The following is a 24,537-nucleotide window of genomic DNA, read 5'->3' as shown; positions in this document are numbered from 1 at the left end:
TAATTATTGTCCTCGAGAATGAGTCACGCCAAGCTCCTGGCTCTGAAACTTGCTCGCTCGTCACTCGGCGCCTTTTCTCGGAGACATTTCTCTTGCCCGGCCAGGCCGCCCCACTTCGGATCCGATCTTCTCGGCAACATTTTACGGCCTCGGAGACATCCCGCAATGCCGCACCTCACGCCGGCACGCCCGTTCTTCACTTGGAAGAGCATATAAGACTACAAGAGAGCCTCACCCATTGCTTGGAATATTGCAATCTCATCAAATACAAGAACCCAACTTTCCAAGCTTACACCATATCACAACCAGAATACAACTTACATGAACAACCTCTACAAAACCCTCATCAAAGCACTCCCGCTAACAATAAACATCGCCACATCCAACATGTCCACCCCAGCCCTCCACGACGTCCTCATCATAGGCGCAGGCCCAGCAGGCCTCGCCACAGCAACGGCCCTCTCCCGCCAGCTCTACACCACAGTCCTCTTCGACTCAAACCTCTACCGCAACGCCCGCGCGAGCAACATGCACAACGTCCTCGGCTTCGACCACGTCCCTCCCCCAATCTTCCGCGCCAAGGCCCGCGAGGACCTCAAAGCCCGCTACGTCGAGACCGTGACTTTCGCCGACGGCGTCGAGGTCGTCAAGACGACCAAAGCCAGGGACGGGCTCTTTAGGGCCGAGGATAAGCATGGCAAGGCGTGGTTTGGACGGCGCTTAGTCCTGGCTACCGGTGTCACGGATATTTCTCCAGACATCGCAGGCTACGCGGACTGTTGGGGCTACGGCATCTTTCACTGCCTCTTTTGCCACGGCTTCGAGGAGCGCGGGGCGGAGAGGGTGGGCGTTCTCGCTTTCGGATTGACGGGAAGCGTCAAGATGGCGACGCATATCGCGTACATGGCTCGGCCCCTGGGTAAGAAGGTGACGATTTACACGCACGGCAACGAGACTCTCGCTTCAGAGATTGGTGCCATGGCCAATAACCCCTTTACCATTGACACACGGAAAATCACATCGATGCGCATGGCCACGAGCAGCGGGGAGCACAGCACCAGCGTGACACTCACACTTAGTGGGCGGCAAGACGGAGGAGAAGAAGAAGTCACGGAGGGCTTCCTCGCTCACGCGCCGTTCACAAGGCCCAACGGTCCCTTTGTGGAGCAGCTTGGGTTGGAGACGGCGGAGAACGGGGATATCAAGACGGCTGCCCCTTTTGGGGAGACGAGCGTTCCCGGGGTTTACGCCGTGGGAGACTGCGGGAATATGGTCAAGGCCGTTGCGACGGCAGCGGCGAGCGGTGCGCTGGCTGCGGGTGGCATGGTCGTCCCGATGCAGATGGAGCCGAGGGTTGAGATGGATGTTGAGGCTATGCAGAAGGTTATTGGATGAAGGGGGTGTAGACGATAGAGGTTACAACAGAACATGTCTTTTTCGGGTAAGAATAAATAGTTTGACTCCGGGGATCCATAAAGCCGGCGTAGCGAGGTTATAATGAATAGAAGAAATGCCCTAGACGAGAAATGCCGTCCCCCAAGCCCCCTTCGGAGGTGAAGTCCGTTGTAGACCTCAACGACGTTCCCGCAGAATATATGGAGCCTACCTATGGGACAAATTGTTGTAAAATCTAAAGAGTATTTTGGGTAGCCCAAATGAGACCCATCACCGCTTCCTTCCCGCATCTTCGCAGGATCATCAACCTTGCTCAAGCACATGTCCGAACCATCGTCGGCACCAAGAACCAACCAAACAAGCAGAACCCTTTCCCTCAAAGCCACAAAACCAAATTACTTTTACCGTAGGATCAGTAACCCGTCTTGAATGCAGTAGATCTCAGAAGAAGGTCCGACTATCGTTCGACATGCACTAGCGTCCACCACGTCGTCCTCAATCCCCGGCGCGGCATATCCGTCCGTCCTCCAGGCAGCAGAATTAATTCTCCTGCAGCTTTCCCCTCCACCCTCCACTCCCCGACCCGCGACTGCCAAAACCACCCAACCCCCCTTTTCTCTGCTGAGACTTTCATGTATCGTCAAATCATTACTTGTCTGAATATCAGCTGAACGCCACATGTAAGAGGCGGTGTGGGGGGATAGGGTTCTCTACATCGAAGCCTGATCCCGCCGGCAAACCGGGCTGAGAGTCTGTGGAGATGAAACCGGACTGATCATTCTCTCCGTGAAGGCTCAACTCGGCAATCAAGGCCAGAGATTGAAACCATGATTCTGTGGTTACATGCCGCCGACATTGTCGGAAGGAGGTTGCACCGGCCGGCGTCTGGAGAAACATGACTTGCATGAGGGATGCAAGTCGGGCAGAGACTGACTGAGTGGCCATAACGGCTTCCACTCAAATATTTTCCCTTAGTACTTGCGCTGAAACTGCTGAATACAGAAAGCATGGTTCTGATTCTCAAGGTGAGACGTATGCTCAATTATTGAAGTTATCCAGTGGCTTTGTCGCTGAGTAATAACCACTTCTTTCATTGGGGTGTATGACGCGTCAAATTGCCTTACTTTCCTCACTCCAATCTTCCTACTTTAAGTGTCATATAGCTTGGACTTCATGATACTGACGAGGGCATGATCTCGCCGCGGCCTCTGGCGCCCAACTCATTGGAGCTGCTTGGTCTTACTGGAGCTGCCCGGCCGCGTTGATCTTCCACCCCTCTGCAACTTGGCACAAAGTCCGCCCCCGAAAGCTTGAGTCCTAGACCGCGTCTTCAAGCCTCGAAAAGGCATATAGTATAGGCCCATCATAGAGGCCCTATAACCCCGCCCCACAATCGTTGAATCCATGTCTCTCTAGGAAAACTAGGCTGCCCTCGAAAGCTTTGAGATGTCGATGCGGGTTTCCAGGGGGCCACCAGGCCTTTACCCGATGTTTACGACATACACAGGTCGGAAAGGGGGCTTATTTTCCAAGAATAACTCAACGATTCTCAAGTCACATACAGGATAAGAAGCCGGTGTGAAATCCTTGACCTTGATTCATCTTCTTTGGCCGCTTGACGTTGTACTGCCTGACTCCGTAAGTCACTTGTCACCATCCATTTCCGACGTCCTTCAATGCTGGAGCCTGATTGAACGCCTCTCGCTTGGTATGGTTAGCCCGTCAATGGTGGATATGGTCAATATAGAAGGGTAAGGTAGGAGATACAAGCTTCTTTCCAGGCATGTTGCCCTCATTCTTCAAGCACAAATGCCAGGTAGGTGACATGGCAATCAAAGTCAAGAGGTGTAAATAAAGCCCTCTGAGAAATTTCAAAGGCGTTTGGAAGAGCATTACCCAATGCGGCAGTGTACGCTTGTAGCCGAGGAATCCTCTCCCATCGGCCCCGGCAAAGGCGCTCTGTGTTGGTGATGTGCCGTTGATTTAACGGGTCTAATTCTCTTTTGAGTGAAACCTTCACAGCACTACTCCTCGACCCAACCCCATAGCGTAAGCTGAGTACTCTAGAACAGACGACTCTGAAGTAGCATGAAACGTTAAAAACACAAATGTTGGCCTAGATCATGAATAACTTGAGAGGCTCCAATGCTCGCCCACCCCATCACGACAGAGACCGACCGGACACACAAGGAAATCGTAATCAAGAGAGATGGTGTCATACGTAGCCCTTATTTCTCTTCCTATCCTAGTACTGGATTTTTCTCTCGGGGCCTTTGAACAGCTCAAACCTGTGCCATTCATAATACCACCTAACCCTGACATTGCAGCCTTCCGTGTAAGCAATCTCATGTTCAGTAACAACCCACACCGTTCCTACGTGGATACTCGACGAAAGGATTGGTATTGCCGCCGGGACGGGGATGGAACGGAACTCCTCGCCACCCAGATGAAAGTAGAACGAAACATCTTTTCCTAGCACGAACCGCGGATGCCGCCAGAGGCTATCCGCGGGTACTTCACGCCATCCACATAATGCAAAGCAGGCCGGCTCAGATGAGGGCGCTTGTAGGTAAGAGAAACACATGGTGTATGGTCAAACCTTGCCATGAAATGGCTGATGAGGCGCTACCTCGTCGTGATATGCTCCTCTAGTGACTCTGTCAAGATCGTGCCTAGGCGAGGTACCCGTAGGAGGGTGGAGTGTTGTGGTTCAAGTCCCACAGCCAGCCATACTTCCAGCATAAAGGTCCCTTCGAAGCGCACCAAGAGAGATTGAGACATTTCTAAAGCCAAGTCAGGTGTCAACAGCCACCAACCAGACTTACGCATCCCCGCAAGAAAACATCGCAGATAGTTCATATCATGCTACAACCCAAGTGAAACGTTACATACCAAGAATCGTGGCATTCAAGGGCCTGGAATAGTCGTCTCTCCCCCAAAAAGACATCGCTCACTCAAAGAGAATCAGGTCGTCAGTCTCCAGTACATTGCCAACAATGCCGCGGGGTTCATAGTATGGAGCCCATCTATCTGGACCATTTCCTTCATCAACGAACCGCGCTCTGGAAGACTGGTCCAACATGGACGGTGCCCTAAGAACAGAACCCTAAGAGGCATCTCAGGCAGCATTGCAGGTCAGGAAATCTTGCCCTCCGTCCAAGGTGACAGAAAGACATGGATCACTGAGGCAGACAGGTGGGCGTGAATCCCAAAAGCCACCGCTTTTCCGCGCGCTACATTCTTCACGTTGAAAGTCTTCTGCCTCAAGGTGGATGGTGGATAAAACCTCACCAAGTAGCAGCAGCTAGAAGCACCGTCTTATCCAGTCTGACATGGCGGGAGATAGTGAGCATCAGAATGAGGGCATCAAGAGGAAGTATTTCACGGCTTGTGCCTGTCGCAGCACACTCAGGACAAACACTCGCCCTTCGTCATCGCCAACCATCTCCTGTAAGATGTAGTGAAGCATCAACCCCGTGCTATCCGTCCCCCCTAGAGGGCCAGGGTTCCCCGATACAACTCCCCGGCGGGCACTTACCAAACAGTACATGAGGTAGCCAGCAACTCGCAAAAATAGCAAGCATAAAAGTGGGAAGAAAAATAGGCCATTTGCCCGCAGGTTGATAACTTCTGACCGGTGTCATCCCATCACCTACCATAACCTCTCCCCACTCAATCGCGCGCGTGTCAACGGGATGAAACCTCGACGTCCCTCCCGCGTGCCGTTTCCCGCTTCTGACTCGGATCTCCCCCTCTCAAAAAACCCAATCTTGTCCATATCAACATTGAACTCGGTAATACCAATTAATACCCTGCCTCTTGCGTCTATGTCTAATTTGGAAGGAATATTCCCGGGAAAAGAAACGTGTCTGAAGTACTTGACACAACCGACGGGCTGGACATCATGCGGCGCCCACCGCGGAACCCCGCCGTCAAGGGCGTTGATATGTGTCTTGCCCTGAACACAATTGCGTAAAACATCTCAAAAGGCAACAAAGACCATGTTCCTGTTTTTAGTAAGCTCATATGGGAGGAACCCCGGTGCGGAAACCCGCAAATTGGAAAAAATGAAAACCATGCCCATGGATGGAAAGGGACTGCTGTTTCTTCTTGGTGTGACGTGAACACACCCACCCATGCGTTCTCGAGTCTAGACTACAAGTCCGACTACCCCGGCATGCTGTATACTCCATTGGCCAAGGCACAAATTTCGTTTTCTTGTTTTATTCTTTTCTCACCAGGGGCCTTCATGCCTAAAAATAAGTATTGCTTTGTGCGTTGAATTGCCTTTGATCTCTCTTGGCAGTTTGTGCTCCCGTGTTCAAGTTTGTGACAAAGAGTCTCAGAATGGGGGTTGTTCCGGTTGTTCTTGGTTGGAGAACATGGTCATAGGGGCAAGGTAAATTAACTGTGCCCATGGAACCGCGAATTGGGGCTAACAATATTAATTTTTCGATCGAGAGAGAAAGAAAGCCCAGGCTTCTTCTCTCCCTCTAGTCAAGGCCCCTTCTTGTCCTCAAGAAATTGGGCAAATATCGGATATATCCTCCTTGAGAAAGCTCAAACTAAAAAGGAAAACTCCGTATTCAACCAGGATAATCTAGTCTCTCCAGACTAAATCACGGCGAATCCCAATTGTACCCCTAGATCTCCGGCGATCCAAGAAAAGAAAAACACCACCATTACTATGATGAACCTGTACGCCATGCTTTAAATCATTTCATGCTCGAATGAATCATCCTTTTTAGCTGTAAAAGAAGAGCTCCTCAGACCTCGTAGTCATCGACCGGTGAAGGCGGGGGCTCGCGTACTCCGACATGGGTGATACCAAGACACTCGGGTTGTAAATCGTAGCACTCATCATGCTCGCGTGGGAATCCCCGCCCTGGGCAGTTACCCACCCCATCGATTCCCTCGTGTCATAGCTTCCGAGCTGCTGGTGGTACACAGGGGTCTGAGGAGGAGGCACCACCGCCTCAGCAGTCGCCGTCGTGCTCGCCAGCGCCGCCGCCGCGGTGGTCGCCGTCGTCGTGTGTAAGTCGCCAGCCACCACCCCCGGTGCATTGATCTGCTGTCGCTCGCCCTGGTACCACCACTGGTTCTCGAAGCCGTTGTCGACGGTAACCATTGCCGCGGAGAGCGCCTCCAGGTCATGTCTCCGCCCGTCGTCCCCTCTCTCGTGGGCCACCGGGGTGGCGTTGGTGAGGGAGACGTCGCGGAACTTCATGGACAGCTCGGAAGAGTAGTCGTTCACCTCGGACTCGTCGGGCATGCCGAACTCGCCTGGCCAGGATGAGGCTGACCACGGCATCTCGTCCTCGCCAAGTCGGAAACGTGACGGGACTTCGGGCAACGCTTTCCAGTAATCGGGGGTGTTCTGGGGCCGTGGTCGTTGGCGTGGGAGCGCTGAGCTTCCTAGAGCATCTGGTTCGGCATCCCAGGGGCTATCGTTCCATGGCGGCGGGGCTGAGCTACCTCGTTCATGTGAGGAGCTCGATCGACTCTCTTGACGAGATTGTCTGCTGACTTCGTAGTGTGGCGGCATTGATGGTTGCGCTTGGGGTGCGTAGTATTCTTGGATGGGTGGCGAAGATCGTGTGGGTTGATGTTGTTGTTGATGGACTGAGTGTGAGGGCTCTGCTAGATAATTTGTATTGGTTGGTGGAACTTGTCTGGGAAATTGAGCGCGATCACGGAAACCACGAGTGGCGTATGTGACGGAGTGCTGGTTGGGTGCATGTCGAGGTGAGAATGAGACCCCAAATTCGAAGTGGACAAAGATCTGGGGCTTCCGGTTTGAACTCGACGCCATATCGTCAAACAGATGAGGTGGTAAAGGTTCTGTTCTCCAAATGGTGCCCATGATGAAAGGGGGGGGACGTCCGTGGTTGATATGAGGGACGGGAGGCGGACTGGAGAGTGGATGCCCTAGACTCGACGGCGGTCTGGGCTAGGGTGAAAGTAGGACAAAGCGGAGATAGAGTCGGATGAATGCTGAGGTATGGCAGTATGATGCGGTGCCAGTATCCGTATGTACGGGGCCGAGCTTGGGCTCGGACGCTAGTGTCAAAGGGATGTGTGTGGATGTATGTGGATGTATGTGTGTGTGAGTGTGTGTGTGTGTGATGTTCTGCAGTAACGGGCAAAGAATGAGGTGGTGTGGATTTGGATGAGACCAGAAGATTTTGTGTTGGTGTGAGATGGAGGGATGGACGGATGGATGGACAATGAGAGATGTATGTAGTCAGATCAGATGCTGCGGTTCATCCCTCCGATGTAAGCGGATGTTTACTTTAGTGTTGTTCTAAGCGTATAGCGTATAGAAAGCGAGGTAAGATACAGGAACAGGGCCGCTTAGAATGAAAGTCTGTGTGTGATGTTAAGGCGAGGCGTTTGAAAGGCGAACGCGGGCGAGAAGTGGCTCCCCAAGGGATTGGAAGGAGGAGGGGAGGTTTGTGGCGGAACACAAGCAAGACACCGCCCGGTACAGGCCCGCCGTGGAGGAGGAACCTAGGACCTAAGCTGCTAAGCACCTAAGCAAGCAGCAGAGCCAGCCAGCGCAGGGTGTCCGAGGAATGGGGCAAGGAGGCTAAGGTAGAGGGGCCCGAGGGGGTGAGTGTTGGCTGCCACCTGCATCGGGTCTTGGTGTAAGGTGATGTGAACAGTGAGTGATGGGCAAAGGGGCCGCGTGAGTGTGAGTGTGAGTGTGAGTGTGAGACTTGAGAGCGCGGGATGAGGAGAGGCGTGCAGTGTGAGGCGTGAGGCGCGAGGTGTGAGGCGAGGCCGAGACTGTGGAGGGCGGCTGAGGCAGCAGAATTAAACCCAGTTACGCCAGTGTGAGAGCGACCCGTATCTGTGGGTAAGTATCTTAGACTAGCAGTACGGAGAATGGCATTGGCAGCTCATCGTTTAATGCACAGCACGGCCCCGAATGCCGGGGACCTTGCCGTATGGATGTAGTACGGAGTATTCTTCTTTGAGCGTGAGGGATCACTTGAGGTAAGGTACGGATAGATAGGCTATGTAATGTGCATCAGTTCACCGACCGTCTGGGAGCAGAGCAATGAGCAGAGCAGTATCTGTGAACAACCAGAAGTGAGAACGGACTGAGAAGCATGGTACAGCCCCTCGGCGCCTCGCTTCCATGTCTGGCAGCAGCAGGTACCCGCTTCGGACGAAATGCCGCGAGCGAAGGAAGCGAATGTAATTTGACGACGCAAGCCAAAGTTCCTCTTCCTCTTTGGCGTCTTGGAGGAGTTGAGAGGAAATGACGATGCTTTCTGGCGCGATGGGAAATTGAAATTCCAAGACGCGGGATGGAGACCCCGATGCGGCCATGGAAGGATGCCGAGAACGAGGGCGAAGGCCAGCCAGCCAGCCAGCTACCTAGGAAGCTGAACTTCGGCTTCGCGAACAGTGAGATAAAAGAGCGGAAAGCGGACAGCAGTAGTGCAGCAGCTTAGCTGGTTGGGAAGAAAAAGGGCGGAATGGAATGGGGTGAGGGATGAGGGAGGCTTGGCTCAGCTTGGGATGCTCGAAGGATGAGAAACCCTGGCGGGACGACGTCGAGGATGGAGTGACGGAGTCTGTGGACCATGGACCGTGGGCTGTGGTCACTGGTCGCTGCCCAGGTGGTGAAAGTCGTGGGGGAGATCAAGGTACAGGGTACAAGATCCGCGTGTACAGGGATGCTCCAAGATACGTACCAACACCGTCTTTCTCGAATCCGAATCTGAGAATCCAAACTTTGAACTTGACATCAACAACTTACTTTAGCTGTGTGACTTGTTTGCGTGCCGACTTCCATGTCAGACTTTGGCACGCCTTTATGGGTAAGGTACCCTAACCAAGACAGGCTGCCAGATCTCGTGAGATGCGTCCACCATGACCTACAGATCATGGAATTCCCTGACGGACTAGTGGACTTCCATTGCGGCTTTTGCTCACGCTGACTGAGAGGTGATGTTGGATATCATACTTATCCAATGCCTAGAGCCCCCGTCCTCAAGGGCATCCAAGGCACCGTCGGAACATTGAGGGCATGCGGGAGAGTCTAGACAGGGTACAGGCCCTTAAAACACCCTATAAGCTCATGGTAGAGGTACGTACGTACGTATTTGGGAATCCCAGGCCCACTGCGTTTTGATCATTTCTTCTGCGGCCTCGGGGTACATGCAAGTGCAACTCCACGATACTATCATCTTGGCCTCAATGCTATCAACATCTCTCTTTGAATAATGCGAGTTTTACAGCTCGCTGCCTGGCCAAGATTGCCGTACATCATGCCTGCATGCACAGCATGTTGCCTCTTTCATTTGGTGTTCGTGTTCACTTTTGTTGCCACCACTGGGCCGCCTCAAACCAACGTAAAATAAGACCAAGAGACCCCTTTTTACACAATCTTCAAACTCCAGTTCAGCTAAAAGCTGCCGGCTGAGATGATTGACGGTCGATCTTCGCCCCCATCCCCCCCATGCGTGCCCTCACGGCCTCCCTCCGTGTCACATCAGATCTGTGATCCGCGGCTTTGACAAGCACGCGCTGTGTCTAAACAACACCCACTGTCCACCAAAAAGCGCAAGACAACGAAGCGAGCCAGTCACAAATGCAAACCACTGATAAGTTACACCAAGTGAGAATACTTGAATCAGAAGGGTTGTGTCCGGCCGTGTGGCCCGACTAGTTCGGGCGTCCCGATGGTGACATTCGCCCCCCGTCCCGTCTCCATACATACATACTGCTGCCCATGCTTCTTGCCAAGGGTCTCCATTTTGAGTCCGCCGATCAGCCCCCTCCACCGACAGCTGCCAATCATCGCTTTTGCATCTTGGGTATTCAACACCCCGCCGTGACCTTGTCGACGGATATGATTGGGCCTTGGAGGGAATTGACTCTTTGTGGTCCAAGGTACCTGAACCAGACTCCCCATCTGTTCCAATGGTCGCGTGGAACCGCATCTCGTTCATCAATCAGGCAGCCATATAAAAATTTCCCGGTACCGCTCAACCGCCATCAAGGAAAGCGTTTCGACTGAACTTTTTTGAAGATGAGGGGGACACGGGGAGATGAAGATCCCTTGCCTTTCGTGGTGTGAAATTGCCTCAACAGCTGCAGCCAATGTGTTTTGCAATGTGTCGAATCACCGAACGTCCCTCGATCAGCGTCTTGTTGCCCATCCCCTTCGTGATGGGAAAAAGGCAATTGCCAGGTCGCACGGAAGCTGTCAGTCGAACAAGGCTTGGAAGGCAGGCAAGGCAGGCATTGAGGTGACACATGATGGAATCTTCGAATCTGACTTCCATGAGTGGAACCTGGTCAGCACCCAAAAGATCCAATGTACATAATCATCAATCTACGGGTACGCATGACCGGAAATATCGCACAGCATTCGTAGCTTACCTTAGCACTGCCTGGAAGGTTTATTCCAAAGTTCAAACAAGTAGGAACGAGCTTGGAAAAAACGAGTACGAACAAGCCAATTGGAAAGCTGGTGACCATACGGAGCAGCTAGAGGATCCGCGGGCCCGGGAATACGGAGTAATCATATTGACGGCATGCCTGATTTCAACTCGGGGAATTATTACTTGTTTCCCGGGCAGCTGCCCTGATCTGCCGAATTGTCCGAGTGGTTCGTCAGTCATCACCGAGGTATGGGCATCCATAATCCATCTGCCATTCACTCATTCCAATGCTGATGTGTTCGTTACTTCCTATGCCCCGAATGCTCGCTTTGACGGAGTAGTGCTAGTGTTATGTAAGCCGTGCATGAGCCACACCTCTATACCCAAGCCACGTGCTTCATTTCGCCACGTCCCACTCGGGAAGCGCCGCAAGGTGTGGCTTGGACTGCTATTTTTATTCCCCCATCCCAGAAACCCAATTTGATGGCAATGTTATGTAAGCGCACTCTCCACCAATAACGCACCCCCCTCCGTCTCTGTCCCGATCCTCAACCTTAACCCCCGAGTCCGACCCCGACATCAAGCGACCTTCTGCCTTCGAGGCTTGACTTTGTCGGCAGCCTGAACAGGATCACTTTAATCCAGGCAGAGTCCCTTCGACCCGGTTGTCGGTCTATCTTCAGGCAAGGCGAAGCGCGATGAAAGCGCGCGCCGGCGGAGAAATAGGCGCTGCAAGCGCGATCCTCCATCCAAGCTGGGGGGCCCCCTTTCATCCATGCACGAAGGAAGCATTGCTTCCTGAGCTCCGCCTCTCCGTCCATATATTTCAAGGTGCTACCGCGACTCAAGCTTTCTCATTTGATTCTTCTAGGAATAATCATTTGTCTTCGAGGCTCTGAATTTGGCGTGCCGTACTTAATGTTGAGGAGCCGTGTTTCGCCGTTATCGTTTGCTCCGAGGACTGTGGACAGTGGCTTACCTTCGTTTTCAATATGGTGCGGATGCTAGAAATATATCAAATAGTGTGACTATCTCGAAACTATATTTCTAGATCTGAACCCCCATAAGATCAAAACAGTTATAGGAGATGCGTGCGGCACAGCAGATTAGAAACAATTTCTCAAATTTACATTGGGCTTGCTCCCATATCATCACACACTGCCGTGTTAAGCCCTTTTCCGAGCCCCGACGCACTGAGACTTCTATGGAGGCTCAAGTTATGAATTTCAAGGCGTCCTTTCATCCGCCACTGTTCTTTCAAATACCGGTATTTCACGATTCTGCACATTGAGCCTGTAGTATGGTTTGAGAAGGAGACAACATTTCACCGTCGACGCTCGCTCTGTACATGCCTACGAATGACACATAAAGCATCTCGAGTTCCAAAAGATGAAAAAATAAAATAAAAAAAAGATTTCACCACCGGTTTGGCTACATCTCTTGGTGTACTTGCTGGGAATCGAACTCGAACTCGTAGTCTGTCGTCGAGTAGGCTGTGGGCGTAATTTGATTGTTGACCCTCAGCCACTCCACCACCCAGCCAGTTTGACCTGACCCGTAGACCCTGACGGACGCCTGCTGTCTGGTCACAGGAACGGAGTTGGAGGGCTTTGTATTGGGCATACACTAGGCAGTAACGGAATCTTCTGACATCTGGCTTTTCCTGCCTTCGCTTCCGGCACGAGGCAAACAGGTCCAGTCAACTGATCTTCTGTCCTTATCTCATCTGCTGTTATTCGTCTCTACCTTAGTCAAGACCCAGCCGCATTCGAATCATCGTCCTTCGCTACAGTATAGGAGTTGCAAACACATATGTCATCACGCTACTTTCCCCCATGCTGAGAGGGCAAGCCCTCATTTCGAATTGATATTGCCATCAATCCGCATCCAAATAGCTAGCTATTCGAACCGCCCGTGCTTCCTAGTCAAACAAAAACCACCAATTATTCATAGCGTTGAGCTAGAACACAGATGGCCCGGGCCTCGCGATGCCATACTATATAGCCTCGACTTCTAGCCAACCTTCAACACCCGGCTCGTCTTACTCCCGCGTGAGAAATAAGAATGTCAAAAGACCTAGGTTACTGTTCAAGGGCCGGCCCCCGTGAGAGGCCATTACAAATGTCGCTCATTGGTTTTATGAGAAGATTTGTTTCCTCTATGCGATCCTTTCTACAAGGGGGTTCCATCGAAATCAGAGCAGTGTCGTGGTCTGAATACCTTCCCAACCAAACAAAATCCATTTACCCGAGGGCAGCCATTACAAGACGATTGCCTCCGTTGGCACTGACAGCACCCCCGTTGACCCAGCGCCCCTCCTCGCTAGCAAGAAACCCAACAACGTACGCGATATCCTCGGGGACCCCGATCCGGTCCGCCGCCGTCGTGTCTCGGATCTGCTCGTCGAGATACCCCGCAGGCAACAAATCCTGACTATTCTTGATCGCGTCCGTCGCCGTCAGACCGACAACGACGCTGTTGAACGTCGCCTTGGTGGTCTTGCCAAACGCCTCGGCGAGAGAGCGCGTGTAGCTCTGCAGGGCGGCCTTGCTGGCCCCGTACGTCATGGTGGGGTCCGAGTTGGCTTGGTACGCCAGCACGCTCGAGATGGCAATGACGCGTCCGCCGCCCTGGGAGGGCAAGTGAGGTATTACGGCGGCCGTCAGGGAGATGGGGGCGAACACGTTGGCCTGCATGACTTGAAGGAAGACGGGGAGCGTTGTGTCCTTGATGGGCTGCACCTTGGAGTAGTCGCTCAGGACCGCGTTGTTGACGAGGATGTCGATGGAGGCGGTGGAAAGCTGCTGGAGCGTTTGGGAGACGATTTTGGGACCAAAGGTAGGGTCGAGAGCGTCCGCTTGGATGGCGATGGCGGTGTCTACCCCGAGTTTGCGACACTCGTCTAGAGTCTCTTGTGCCGCGTCAGAGTTGCTGGCGTACGTGATTGCCAACTTGGAGAGGCCTTTGCGGGCTAAGTGGAAGGCAATGGCTTGTCCGATGCCGCGAGACGCTCCGGTGACGATGGCTGTCTTGCCGGCGAGCGACCAAGGTTCTTGCGTAGCGGGAGTTGAAGCCATGTTGGGCGATCTTGGAATCTTTGGTTGATGTAGTCTTGAGAGTTGCGAGTATGATGAATGTTGGAAAGTGATTGGTGAAACTTGAGAGAAGAGCTGTGGCATACCGGTGACTTTTATAAGAATCGCCATTCTGGGTTTATCTTGGGGCAGCTGAAAGAGCTCGCCATCCTGTCTTCTCCTGTGGTACACATCTTCAAACTCCGCTGAACTCATTGCATGGCATATCATCGGAGAGAAGGTCGCCGCAGCGGAATTTGATGTGGAGCATGCGGAGCGGCACTTGGGCATCACAAACGGCGTCGAGAAAGGAAATTTCGGCCGGGGGGCCGGGGGCGGAAAGGGGGTCCGGGGATAAGAGGTATTAGTCGCCGAAACTCGAAAACTTTGCATACGTGCAGCACGAACCACCGGCGTAACTACTGACCGGACGAACCTCACGAACCGATGGAAAAGTCTCCGAAGTAAGGCACTTGCTTAAGCAATTGCAACGACGGGGCCTCGGGTTGTTGACCGTGTCCGTCTGGGCTAAATTGAATTATACGCAAGTCCGGGAGGGGGGTTGTGCCCAAACTTGAATAGCGGAAACAGTGGTCAGTCACCGGAGAAATCAAGATTACCTGCCTGATGGACTTGGTTATCTCTCGTCCTGCCATACTTAGCAAGTTTCGCCTGTGACATGAACAAATAAGAATTTTGGTGCTGTATATGAGCGAAGACGATTCTACATTTGCGAACACCAGGAATTCAACCAAAACGACAGCGGCTGATAATCCTCCGAAAACCTAAACTCCGAACAACGCTGTGGTTTATATGCCCACCGAGAAGCTTTATTCAAGATAATGTCACAGTGCTTCATCTTTTCCTAGATTCATCTTGGTTCGTATAGTAGCAAACCTCAATCGAGGACTTATGGATGTTGAAACCCATCAAGGGCTAGCAGACTCTACCAACTAGCGTTGCCCAAACGAATCACGTTTACAAAGGGAAAAAAAGACTCATAACTCGATTCAAAAACACCTATCCGGTAACAGCCTCAATACGGGCCTCTGTTTTTGGACGGAATAGATGATGGTCCCGTGGTACTTGTCGCGGACAATCTCCACGAACTTTGACATGGGGTATTATGCTGATTCGCAGGTTGGTCTGAGCTGAAGTCTGAGCTTTGGGGCCGGTCCTATCGCTGTTAACCTTCGTCTCTTCCTTGTCGGCATAAGAGGTATGCTTTCCTGGCTATACGGATGTTGTCTTGAGTTCGCCTTCGTTGTCGACGGCGTGCTAATAGTCACCAGACGTTTCAGCACTCGGCGTTGGTCTGGTAGGATTAGAGAGTCCTCTCTGAGACGGTACAAGACTTTGATACAAATCCAAGGGACATCTGATGGAGGGAGAGCATAGTCAAGCCCAAGAAGTCTACCTTGGTTCAACCTCGAGACAACAGAAGCATTTAATGTCACGCTTCGTATATCAAATGATCTGGCAAACAGGCAATCACGGAGAAACATGGAACACAAAAGTATCAACGAACAAAATGTATTTACGAAACAAAGCTCAAAGAAAGGCATCTTATGCCCGCCAGCGCATTTTATGCTCACCAGCACCGGGAGAAAAACGTCATACTCAAAAAAGTATCGCGTTCAAAAAACTCCCAACTACCCACTTCTCCCTCCCCAAATCCACGGGGAACAGGCGCCATATTTCAGGCACCTGTCCCCCTCTCATATACCAAATCCCATAAAACCCCCGGGGCCAGGCCGTCTTTCAGACCTGCTACCCCTCCCATATACCTAAGTTAAGTTGCCCGAAGGCTTGCCCGAAGGCCAAAAAAATGTGCCCGAAGGCGACCCAAAGAATCCACGGGGCCAGAACCGTCTTTCAGGCCTGCGTACCCCTCCCGTATACCATCCCAAATATCCACGGGGCCAGAGCCGTCTTTCAGGCCTGCGAACCCCTCCCATATACCGGTCTTGCCCTTCCCCTTTCCCTAAGCTGTGAAATCTATCTGGTTGCTGCCTTTCGGCTGAGCAAGCGCAGAGCAAAGACGACAGAGAAGGGGTCTGAAGAAAGGAAGACAAGAGAGTTTAAAAAAGGCTAGTCGCATTGACTCAGCCGGTGTACCCGTAGTAGCCCACCTGGTTCCCCCAGACCCCGTTGTACTGGTACTGGCCCAAGGCCGCCGTGTAGGAGGTGGCTTGGGGGTACTGGAGGGGGTAGGTCTGGGGGAAGGCGGAGAGGGCGGGCGGAGAGGGGACCTGGGCTCCGAAGTAGCCCATTGCACTGCCGGCGAAGCCACTAGCGTCCCCGCGTGATGCGGAAGGAATACGCGCGGGAGCAGGAGCAGCAGGAGGAGTGGCCGAGGCGGCGCGGAGGAGGGAGGCGGCGATGACGGGTATCAACTCCGGCTTCAGCTTGCCCACCAACTCGGCTATCTGTCCGGCCTGAGCCATCTCCTCTGGATTCGCGGGTGCCATCTCCAAGGGGGGACTTGGCGGGGGAGTGACTGCTGCCGCTGCTGCCGCTGCCGGAGGAAGAGAGACGAGGGCTGCCTTCTGAGTAGGTGGCAGGGTCCAAGACGGCACGTAAGCCGGCCGGCTCTCGCGTCTGGTGCTCTTGGCTGTGCGAGGCACCTCAGCTCCGAGCGGAGTGACCGGCTGTTGCTTGGCGTCCATGTCAAAGACGAAGTCGTCGAGCGCGTGACATGTGAGGCGGCCGTCCCATTCCGGGTTGTGGAGGAACCGCGGATCGCGCCAGGTGGAGTGGGCGGACTCGGCGAAGTGGTAGACCTCGACGACCCAGCCGTTGGCGAGGGCGGACTGCACGGCGGCGGGGAAGCCTCCCTCCATGTCGCCGTCGAGGTTGCCGTCGCCCGAAGCGAGGATCATGACGCCGGGGGCACCGAGGTTGTCGAGGACGGCCTTGCGCATGTGGTGCTGAACCGTTTCGTCGACCCCCTGCTCCTTCATCGCGAAGGAGCCCGCAGACGAGGAGGAGTTGTCTGCGGGTACCCGCTGGAGGACCTTGGCGGTGTAATCACACGCCTCGGCCTCCTGCAGGTACAGGGGGACGGAGGAAGGGGAGGAGGAGGACCTGTTGTTGCCGGCCTTGTTGTTACGGGAGCCGACGATCACGCCCTCCTTGACCTCTCTGCCTCGTTCGAGTATTCCCCTGAATGCGTGGAAGGAGAAGGCGGAGGTTGAGAGGCGCTGGTCCTTGGACATGCCCATGCGCTTCTTCAGGTCGTTGAAGAAGGACACGGAGATGTTGGAGCCGTCGGCGTAGATGTAGAGACCGCGGGCGCATTGATCCGGGTAAGCCAGGGCCAAGGACTCGTCGCGAGCGCCGAAGCGCTGCTGCAGACGGGCGGCCAAGGGGAGCTGGGAGCTGGGAGGAGGTCTCTTGGCGGTCTGCTTGTTGAAGAGCCTTTCTCCCGCGTTGTCGTTGTCGGCGGCGGCGGCGGCGGACGAGTCGGAATGGTAGCCCGAGTCTGAAGAGGCCCGAGCTACCATTCCGACGGCGATGGCGGCGGCAGCGGCAGCGACGGCAGGCTTCTTGTCCTTGGGCTCGACCTTTGGCCTTTTGACCTCGGCCAAGTCTAAGGACTGGTAGTTCCGCTTGGTGCCAGTTCTGGCCATTTCTTCTGTGGTGAATATGAGAGGGAGGAGAAGAAGTGGCTGAGACTGTTTGCTTGAGGGACTCTCTGACTTGTAAAGAGGCTCAAAGCAATGTAGAGAAGAAGAGTAGACTCTGTCTGGCGAAGAGAGAATACGTGTAGATGAGGTAGAAGTCTCGTGAACTCGCAGATTCTCAAACAGCTTGCTAAAATCTCCTAGGGAAGTAGGTGGTTGTGTAGGAGATGAAGAAGATGAGTGAGATGTTCCTGCTAGGTCCGAGGACTGCAGAGAAGGGATTGGGGAGCCCATCTTATAGTGCTGGAGATGAAGACGGCGACGGGAACCCTTGTGGTGCCTCTGAGCAAGTTATCTGTATCCGAATGATACTCGAAGTATGTTCGTGATAGTCAAGGTGCCGGGAACCTTCTTGGAAGCCCTGGTGATAGTCAAGGTACCGGGAACCCTCTAGGAATCCCAAAAAGAGGATCAAGGTTGGGTGTTATGACCAAGCCCCTGGGCCGTGACGGGAGGCAATTGGGTTTGGGGAGTGCGGAATCAACCGTGGAAACCGTGATACTCATCGGAGATAGCAAACTCTGCCCTGAACGGCCACCTTAAGCTGGCCGTAATTGTTGATCGAGAACCAGACCGGGTTCTCTCTAGCCAAAGCTCACGACAAGAGCCTCAGGTATCTGGCTCAACCTTGGCTTCAGAGTTTCGAGGAGCCGTATATCTTGGCCGAACAGGTCGAGGAGAGAAGGACGGAGAATAGTTTCGATCTGATATTGGGTATGTGGCGACCCAGTTGTCAACTTAGTCTTTGGCACTGGCTGGCCCAAGGACACTCTTGATTTCGAGGTTTGGAGGCTGCCGCAGATCTTGGACGGCCGGGTTGCTATGATTCCCAGGTTTGCTGGAATTGCAGAGAGTAAAAATGCCGTTCGTTGTGTCGAATAGTAACGATGCTTTGTTGTCGATAGCCTCGAGTCGATTTCGGCTTGGACCCTTCAACCGACACCCAATGAAGAACCCGACGTAACCAGGTATCCCAACCAGAAGAGTAACCGAAAGCAAGGTTCAGGGGAAACAGCCAATGTGAGCCGTGGATGTATCGGAGCCGTCAAGTCGCAAAAGTCCTCCTACTACCCGCACGGAACGCCGACGCCACCCAAGAAGAACAAGGACGGGGCTATGCAGAATAAACACCGGGAAATTCGCGGGTGGCTCGAACTAAGATGACAGAGTACAAGCACAGCAAGGTAAAAAGAAAGAGAAAGCAAAGAGTTTGTGAAAACGAAATTCAAAAAGTCCTCGGTTCGACGACAAGAACGGTTCAAGACTTGATGGACGAACTCGCCACAAACGGAATGCTTTAATCAGCGAAACCCGGATAGACGAACGGTAAAGAGGAAAGTGGGTTGGGCGGATGAGCAATACGGTGAATCGGATGCGGGCGTGTGTGTCGGTTTCCTCGGGGTTTAGAGGGTGATGAAGTTCGTGAACTCGCGGGTTGAGAGAGAGAGAAATGAGAGGTGAGAGGTGAAGTCGAAAGCAAGAAGGCGCAAAGGCGGTTATGAGTAAGAGGAAGGAGAGGTGAGAGAGATGTAGTCGGAACTAGGAATCGAGAACGTCAGCGAATCATTCAATCCTAGCCGCCTTTGGGCAGAGCGAGGCTCAATTAGCGTGCTGCGCTGCATTTGCCCCTCACCACGCGAATCGGTTCGCCCAAAGGAAAGGGTCCGATCTCTGGTGGCTCAGGGTGTAAAGTGGGCGGCACACGGGCACAAACGTCCGCTCGGGTTGGATGGGCGGGACTGGGTACTTTATTCATTACACTAACATTCGAGACTCATATATTGAGGAGCACAGTCTCAGTTTCACGTCGTTTATGGGTTTTAAAACATTATGGGAGTAGGAACAATCATATAGAAATTAATACCTCTCATCTGGTGTAATTGGCGACATTCCATGTTGAGATCTCATCAGAAGTAGCACATCTAAATGCTAAGCATCTCACTCAAGATTCAGCGGTAGAGTCACACAACCCGGCACATGACTTTGGGGGGGCGAATCAGATCTACGCTAGTACCCCCTGGTCGGGTCCAGCTCTGGCCTGTCGGGTTCGATGCACTGGAGAGCTTGCGTCTCATTGCGTGTGATTGGTGCAAAGACGTGTTTAATATGGGGCAAGGGTCCTGAGGCAAAAAACTGCCAAAGAAGCATAGAAGGTTTCCATACTGCCGTGACTGCGTATAGTAAGTGGCCGGAGGAACTCGGCCGGGCCGCTGCCTCGACGGCGCAGGTACAGCCCGTCAGCCACTCAAAGAGCTTGATCTCCCAGATCAGCCTTTGTCTTGTTCATTTCAAGATGTCTTACTCCCTTCAAAGGCTTCGGGGTTGGAGGGTGCATGGTGATGAAGATTACCAAAATGTGTGGTTCGGCGTATCGCTGATGGATTCAGTATGATTTGGTATCAGCTACCTAGGTACTTGGATTGAATCGTGGCAGAACGCACTTGGATCACTACTCATAAATAGACACCAAGTCATCATGGAATGAGACCATTCATCAACAGTTCCTGTGCAGACATGAAATTCATCAAGGGCAATGATGGTAAAACACGCCTGAAAACAACGGGATCTCTGAACACTGTTCATCTCAATTGTGCAAATTAGGTACTTGAACAGGCCTCATGAATATCGTCTCATGATGCCCTGACGATGATAATCTTTTTGATACAGTGAGCCATTTCGTTTTCCCCTCAAAACTCCAAAAAGCCAATAGGTATCACAGCAGTCCGACCCGCCGAAAAAAACTCCGCTCCCTTTCTACCCAGGAGATCGAATCCTCCCTGCCTTACCCAAGGCCCTTCAATTACAAGCTCGCATCCAAGGGACAGAGAGAAGCAGGGATGGTGTCGACTAGAATACACATTGAATTGCTTGATCCTTCGATCAGTGAGCAGGCTTGGGCGTGCGCAGACTGGAGTGGACAAAGTAAATGTCCTCGAGGTAATTGGCACGCTTCGCCTCGTCGGCTCGCTCCTCCTCCTCTTCCAGCTCCTTTCTCGTCTTCTTGCGGCGCGCGGCGCGCTGCTCCTTCATGAGGCGGTCGTGACCGTCCAGATCGCCCTCTTCGCGCATGCGCGACGTCTCCTGGGCGTGCGCCTCGACGTAGCGGACCAGGGAGTCGGCGGCCCAGTCGCGAAGCTCATCACCCGTCTTGCCCTTGGCGGGTTCGGTGACCTTGTCGAGGGCCATCTTGACCTTCAACTCCTTCTGCTTGGCGACGGCAAAGGGCTTTGCGCGGGAGGCGCGTTCGGCCAGCCATTGCGGGTTGCTCTTAGCAAGGTAGGCGAGGCTGTGGCCCGAGTTGGCATTGTCTGGGGCGAGGCCGTGTTCGGGGCGGGCGATGGGCGGTGTGGAGTAGAAAAAGATTCTGCCGTTCTCGTCCCTGTTGTACTGGCTGCGCACCTCTTCGGGGATCTGGTCGTTGAGGGATTCGGCCAGGGTAAAAACCTCGGGAGGCCTAGGAGGGTTGTAGGCATTGGCGGGCTGCATGGCATTGGGCGTGTTGGCCATGGGGGTGCGGGCTGCAGCGGGATGAGGCTGCATTTGATGATGGTTGTAGGTCGGGCCGCCCATGGGATTCATCATTTGTGGATGCATTTGGTGGTGGCCGTGCTGTTGCTGGTGGTGGTGCTGCTGTGGGACCGGCGGCGCTTGGGCCTGATGGTGCTGGTGCTGTTGCTGTTGGTGCGGCGGGAGGTGGTGCTGCTGGAACTGAGGTGCTGGAGGGGGCGGGCCTTGGTGGTGCTGCTGCTGCTGAGGGTGCATGTGCTGTGGTGCGTGGTGGGGATGGTGCTGTTGCTGCTGCTGGTGCTGGAACGGGCTTGGCGCAAATCCCTGCTGCTGGTACATGGGGCGGATGGGCTGCTGCGGAGAGTGAGACGCCTGGTGAGGAAGTTGGGGTAGAGGCACCGGCGTTTGATGGTTCACCGCGACTGGCGATGCTGAAGCATGCTGAGGCGTGTACTGCTGAGCATACATTGCTGGCGACGGAGACGGCGCAGCTCCCATTCCGTGCCCATAAGGCGTGGGAGGATTACCCATCGACATGTCGCTCGGCGTCTGGCGCATCGCTTGGAGAACTGAAGGCCGTCGCGCAGGCTCTTGGCTCATGGGCGGCGGAGAAGGCGTGGGCTCAGGTGGGGGAGACTCCTGTTCGATCAAAGTCAATTTTGTCAGTAACGTAGAAAACCAAATGAAGACCAAGTGAAAGCCCGAAAGATAGGATGTGAGAGATAGAAAAATAAACTAACGCGCAATAAAAAGAGTGAAGGTGAGGCTGAGTTTGAAATTTGCAGGGCAAAGGTGAAGGGTGAGGGTGAGAATGAGAATGAGAATGAGATCAAGAGTGAGGGCAGGAGTGAAGTAAGAGGTGAAGGCACAAATTTCTGCTGCGAAGTACGTCTGATACGGGATGCAGGGTGTTGTTATCCCACCCACACGCGTCGCTCCCTTTATCTGCCTGCACTGCATAACCGAGAGGGACGACGAGAGGGTGTACTGGTGCTGGTGCTGGTGTGTTGGAGGGTTGGCAATTGTCCACCTCCTTCATCCAGGAGGCGGCACGGTAAGGCTGTATGTGTGGTATTCGTGCAGGTGTTCCAGCGTGTATACCGTATTCCTGCACGACACCCGTCCGGCCCAGGGCCATTCTAATAGACCAAACGAAAGGAATAACAGCAGGGAAAACAGAATGAATCACATCCAAACTCACGTTTGATTCACGAGGGCGCCGATGCACGGCACCAATAATGGGCGGTGCGTTTGCCGCCCCCCAGGTCGGTTTCGGGAGCTCATCCGTTTCCTTCGCATCCGCCTGCAAGAGGTGTTTGATAGGGCTGGGCACCTTCTTGAGCCGTCGCGGCTGATCAAACAGCTTCATCTCGTAATCCTTCTCCCGGACTTCGTCAGGCACGCAGCTCGTCCACGTCTTGATCTTGTTGAATTTACAAGTCGCCTCGTTGTACCGAGACTCGCACACGTACACCTCCTTATCCGCCGGCAGAGTACGTGGCCGTCCTTTATTGAACCGCGTAACGAACATGACGAAGCATCGGTCGAGCACCTCTTCGATCTGGTGGTCGCGATACTGGCCCGTCTTTGCCACCTCGTTCTCGAAAAAGTGCTTCTCGAACCTGTGCACCGTCTGCTCGGGACGGTAGTACCAGCAAGCGTTGATCCATCGCTGTCCAGCTCGGTCTTGCCAAGTTCGGAATATTTGCGCGACAATGGGTTTGGCCATGTCGTTGACATTACGAATATGCACCCAGTCGCCTACACAATATTAGCACCCCGACTCATCCTTCTCGAATAGCCTAGGGACCGGGAACAAAACTTACCGACTCGCCATGCTTGGCCGTTGTGCTGAATTTCCGACAGTGGCAGTTTGCCATCCTCGTCACGGAATTCATCGTCTGGCCTCGACTTTTCCTGCGCGACCAGCTCATGTGCTTGCCTCTGCAGCTCGACAGCGGCTTCGTAAATGTCACTGGCTTCCTCGTTGTACTCCTTTGCATTGTTGAACATGAGATCGATATCCTTGAGCGCATCATCGACAGTCGAGTATTTCTTCCTCTTAGCATTTCTCTTGATGTTGTCGAGCGCAATAGGGTTGGTGATGACTTGGTAATAGTCCGGGTTCGCAAGCTTATCGGGCAACTTCTCAAAGGGACCAATGAGCAAGTCACCGTCGTCTGACTGGAACTTGCGCAGGCCCTTGATGACGTTGTGAATACGCGCCTCGAGCGGTGTCAAGACTTTGGGAGGGCGGCCGCGCTTCTTATGTTCGTCTTCCTCCCGGGCCTCCTCAAGCTGGCGCTTGGTGAGCGAAGTTCGGCCACGCCTCCTGCTTCGTCGGCGTTTTCCGTCATCGTCGGACTCGTCGTCTTCCTCCTCTTCCTCTTCCTCCTCCTCCTCTTCTCCTTCGTCCTCTTCGGATTCGGCCTCTGGCGACGAGTCTTCTGCGGGCGGGAGCTCGCCCAAATCGGGAAGCTCTGCCTCTTCAGACTTGATCGTGCCTTTGGCAACGAGTTTCTGCAACTCCTTCTTGAAAAGATCTCGGATGACGGTGGCACTCTTAAAGATGGCCGAGGAAGGCCGATTATACACCTGCGCATTGTGACAAATCTGTGCAAGATCGCGAACAAACTCGGGGAAATCTGTGTACAGCTTCTTTTGGATCTTGTGCTACTCGGGGTCAGTTCTGTGTCGTGCCAACAAGGCTCTACGAATGGGCGGGACATACGCGAATGGTGCTGAAGGCGATGGGGTTCTCGATAATCTCGAAGTAATCTGGCAGTTGACGTTTGTTCGGGATGCGCTGGAAACTAGCCGCCCACCATTCACCGCTGCGATGACAACTAATTAGCAGCAAGACAGGCAAAGGGTGCGCCTGATCCGAACGTACTCTTCATCCTTGTAGTTGCTCACGGTTGAGCTGATGGTTTGGATGACATCCAAAAGGTCGCCAGGCTCGGACTCCACGGGGGATGCGACGCCATCATCTGGATCTCCATCTGCATCAGCGTCTGCGTCAACTTCACCATCCGCGTCTGCGTCTGCGTCTGCGTCTGCATCTACGTCAATGTCGCCATCTGCATCCGCTTCACCGTCCGCGTCGGCGTCGGCATCGGCGTCGGCGTCGGCATTCGCACCAGCGTCAATATCCATTTTGTCGGATTCAGCCGGCTTCGCAGAGACAGTCGGTTCGGGTTGTTTGGCTTCGGCGGTGCTGGCGTCGGGTGCGTCGGTCATTTCGACATCTTTGGTGACCTTGGCCTCGATGGACTCGCGCACTTCGGGCGCGTCGCTGCGCGTCGCCATAGTTTCGTCCAACCTCTTTGGGGAATCGCAGAACGAGGGCAGCTTAAGGAATCCTTTTCTCTCTGGTAACAATTGAAGACACAAGGATTCAAGCGAGACTCTGGACCCTCTTGATTGGCAAGGTCGAGTAGGAGAGGGGGTCGAGGGCTTCCGTCGCAAAGGTGG

At 53.6% G+C, this 24,537-nt stretch overlaps 5 protein-coding genes across 5 annotated transcripts; 1 reads left to right on the top strand and 4 right to left on the bottom strand.

Moving 5' to 3' along the window:
* Window positions 1–321: 321 nt before the first annotated feature.
* CCOS01_11028 (uncharacterized protein) lies at window positions 322–1,395 on the top strand (the record flags this gene model as incomplete). Its single annotated transcript, XM_060459181.1, has 1 exon — window positions 322–1,395. One exon carries the CDS (start codon window positions 322–324, stop codon window positions 1,393–1,395), a length of 1,074 nt encoding a protein of 357 aa, XP_060309913.1.
* A 4,744-nt stretch (window positions 1,396–6,139) lies between these two features.
* On the bottom strand, window positions 6,140–7,258 carry CCOS01_11027 (uncharacterized protein; the record flags this gene model as incomplete). Its single annotated transcript, XM_060459180.1, has 1 exon — window positions 6,140–7,258. One exon carries the CDS (start codon window positions 7,256–7,258, stop codon window positions 6,140–6,142), a length of 1,119 nt encoding a protein of 372 aa, XP_060309912.1.
* A 5,781-nt stretch (window positions 7,259–13,039) lies between these two features.
* Window positions 13,040–13,873, bottom strand: CCOS01_11026 (uncharacterized protein; the record flags this gene model as incomplete). Its single annotated transcript, XM_060459179.1, has 1 exon — window positions 13,040–13,873. One exon carries the CDS (start codon window positions 13,871–13,873, stop codon window positions 13,040–13,042), a length of 834 nt encoding a protein of 277 aa, XP_060309911.1.
* A 2,102-nt stretch (window positions 13,874–15,975) lies between these two features.
* Window positions 15,976–17,502, bottom strand: CCOS01_11025 (uncharacterized protein; the record flags this gene model as incomplete). The annotated part of the gene is made up of 1 exon (XM_060459178.1): window positions 15,976–17,502. The coding sequence occupies one exon, from the start codon at window positions 17,500–17,502 to the stop codon at window positions 15,976–15,978; it is 1,527 nt and encodes a 508-aa protein (XP_060309910.1).
* Window positions 17,503–20,436: 2,934 nt separating this feature from the next.
* CCOS01_11024 (uncharacterized protein) lies at window positions 20,437–24,372 on the bottom strand (the record flags this gene model as incomplete). The annotated part of the gene is made up of 5 exons (XM_060459177.1): window positions 20,437–21,702; window positions 22,265–22,824; window positions 22,890–23,736; window positions 23,795–23,897; window positions 23,957–24,372. 5 exons carry the CDS (start codon window positions 24,370–24,372, stop codon window positions 20,437–20,439), a joined length of 3,192 nt encoding a protein of 1,063 aa, XP_060309909.1.
* Between the last annotated feature and the right edge of the window lie 165 nt (window positions 24,373–24,537).

The sequence above is a fragment of the Colletotrichum costaricense genome (assembly GCF_030867565.1).
Source record: "Colletotrichum costaricense strain IMI 309622 chromosome Unknown Scaffold_12.1, whole genome shotgun sequence".
Taxonomy (NCBI): Eukaryota; Fungi; Ascomycota; class Sordariomycetes; order Glomerellales; family Glomerellaceae; genus Colletotrichum; species Colletotrichum costaricense.
The sequence above is the reverse complement of the archived record's forward strand: the minus strand, read 5'-3'. Positions and strand labels throughout refer to the sequence as shown.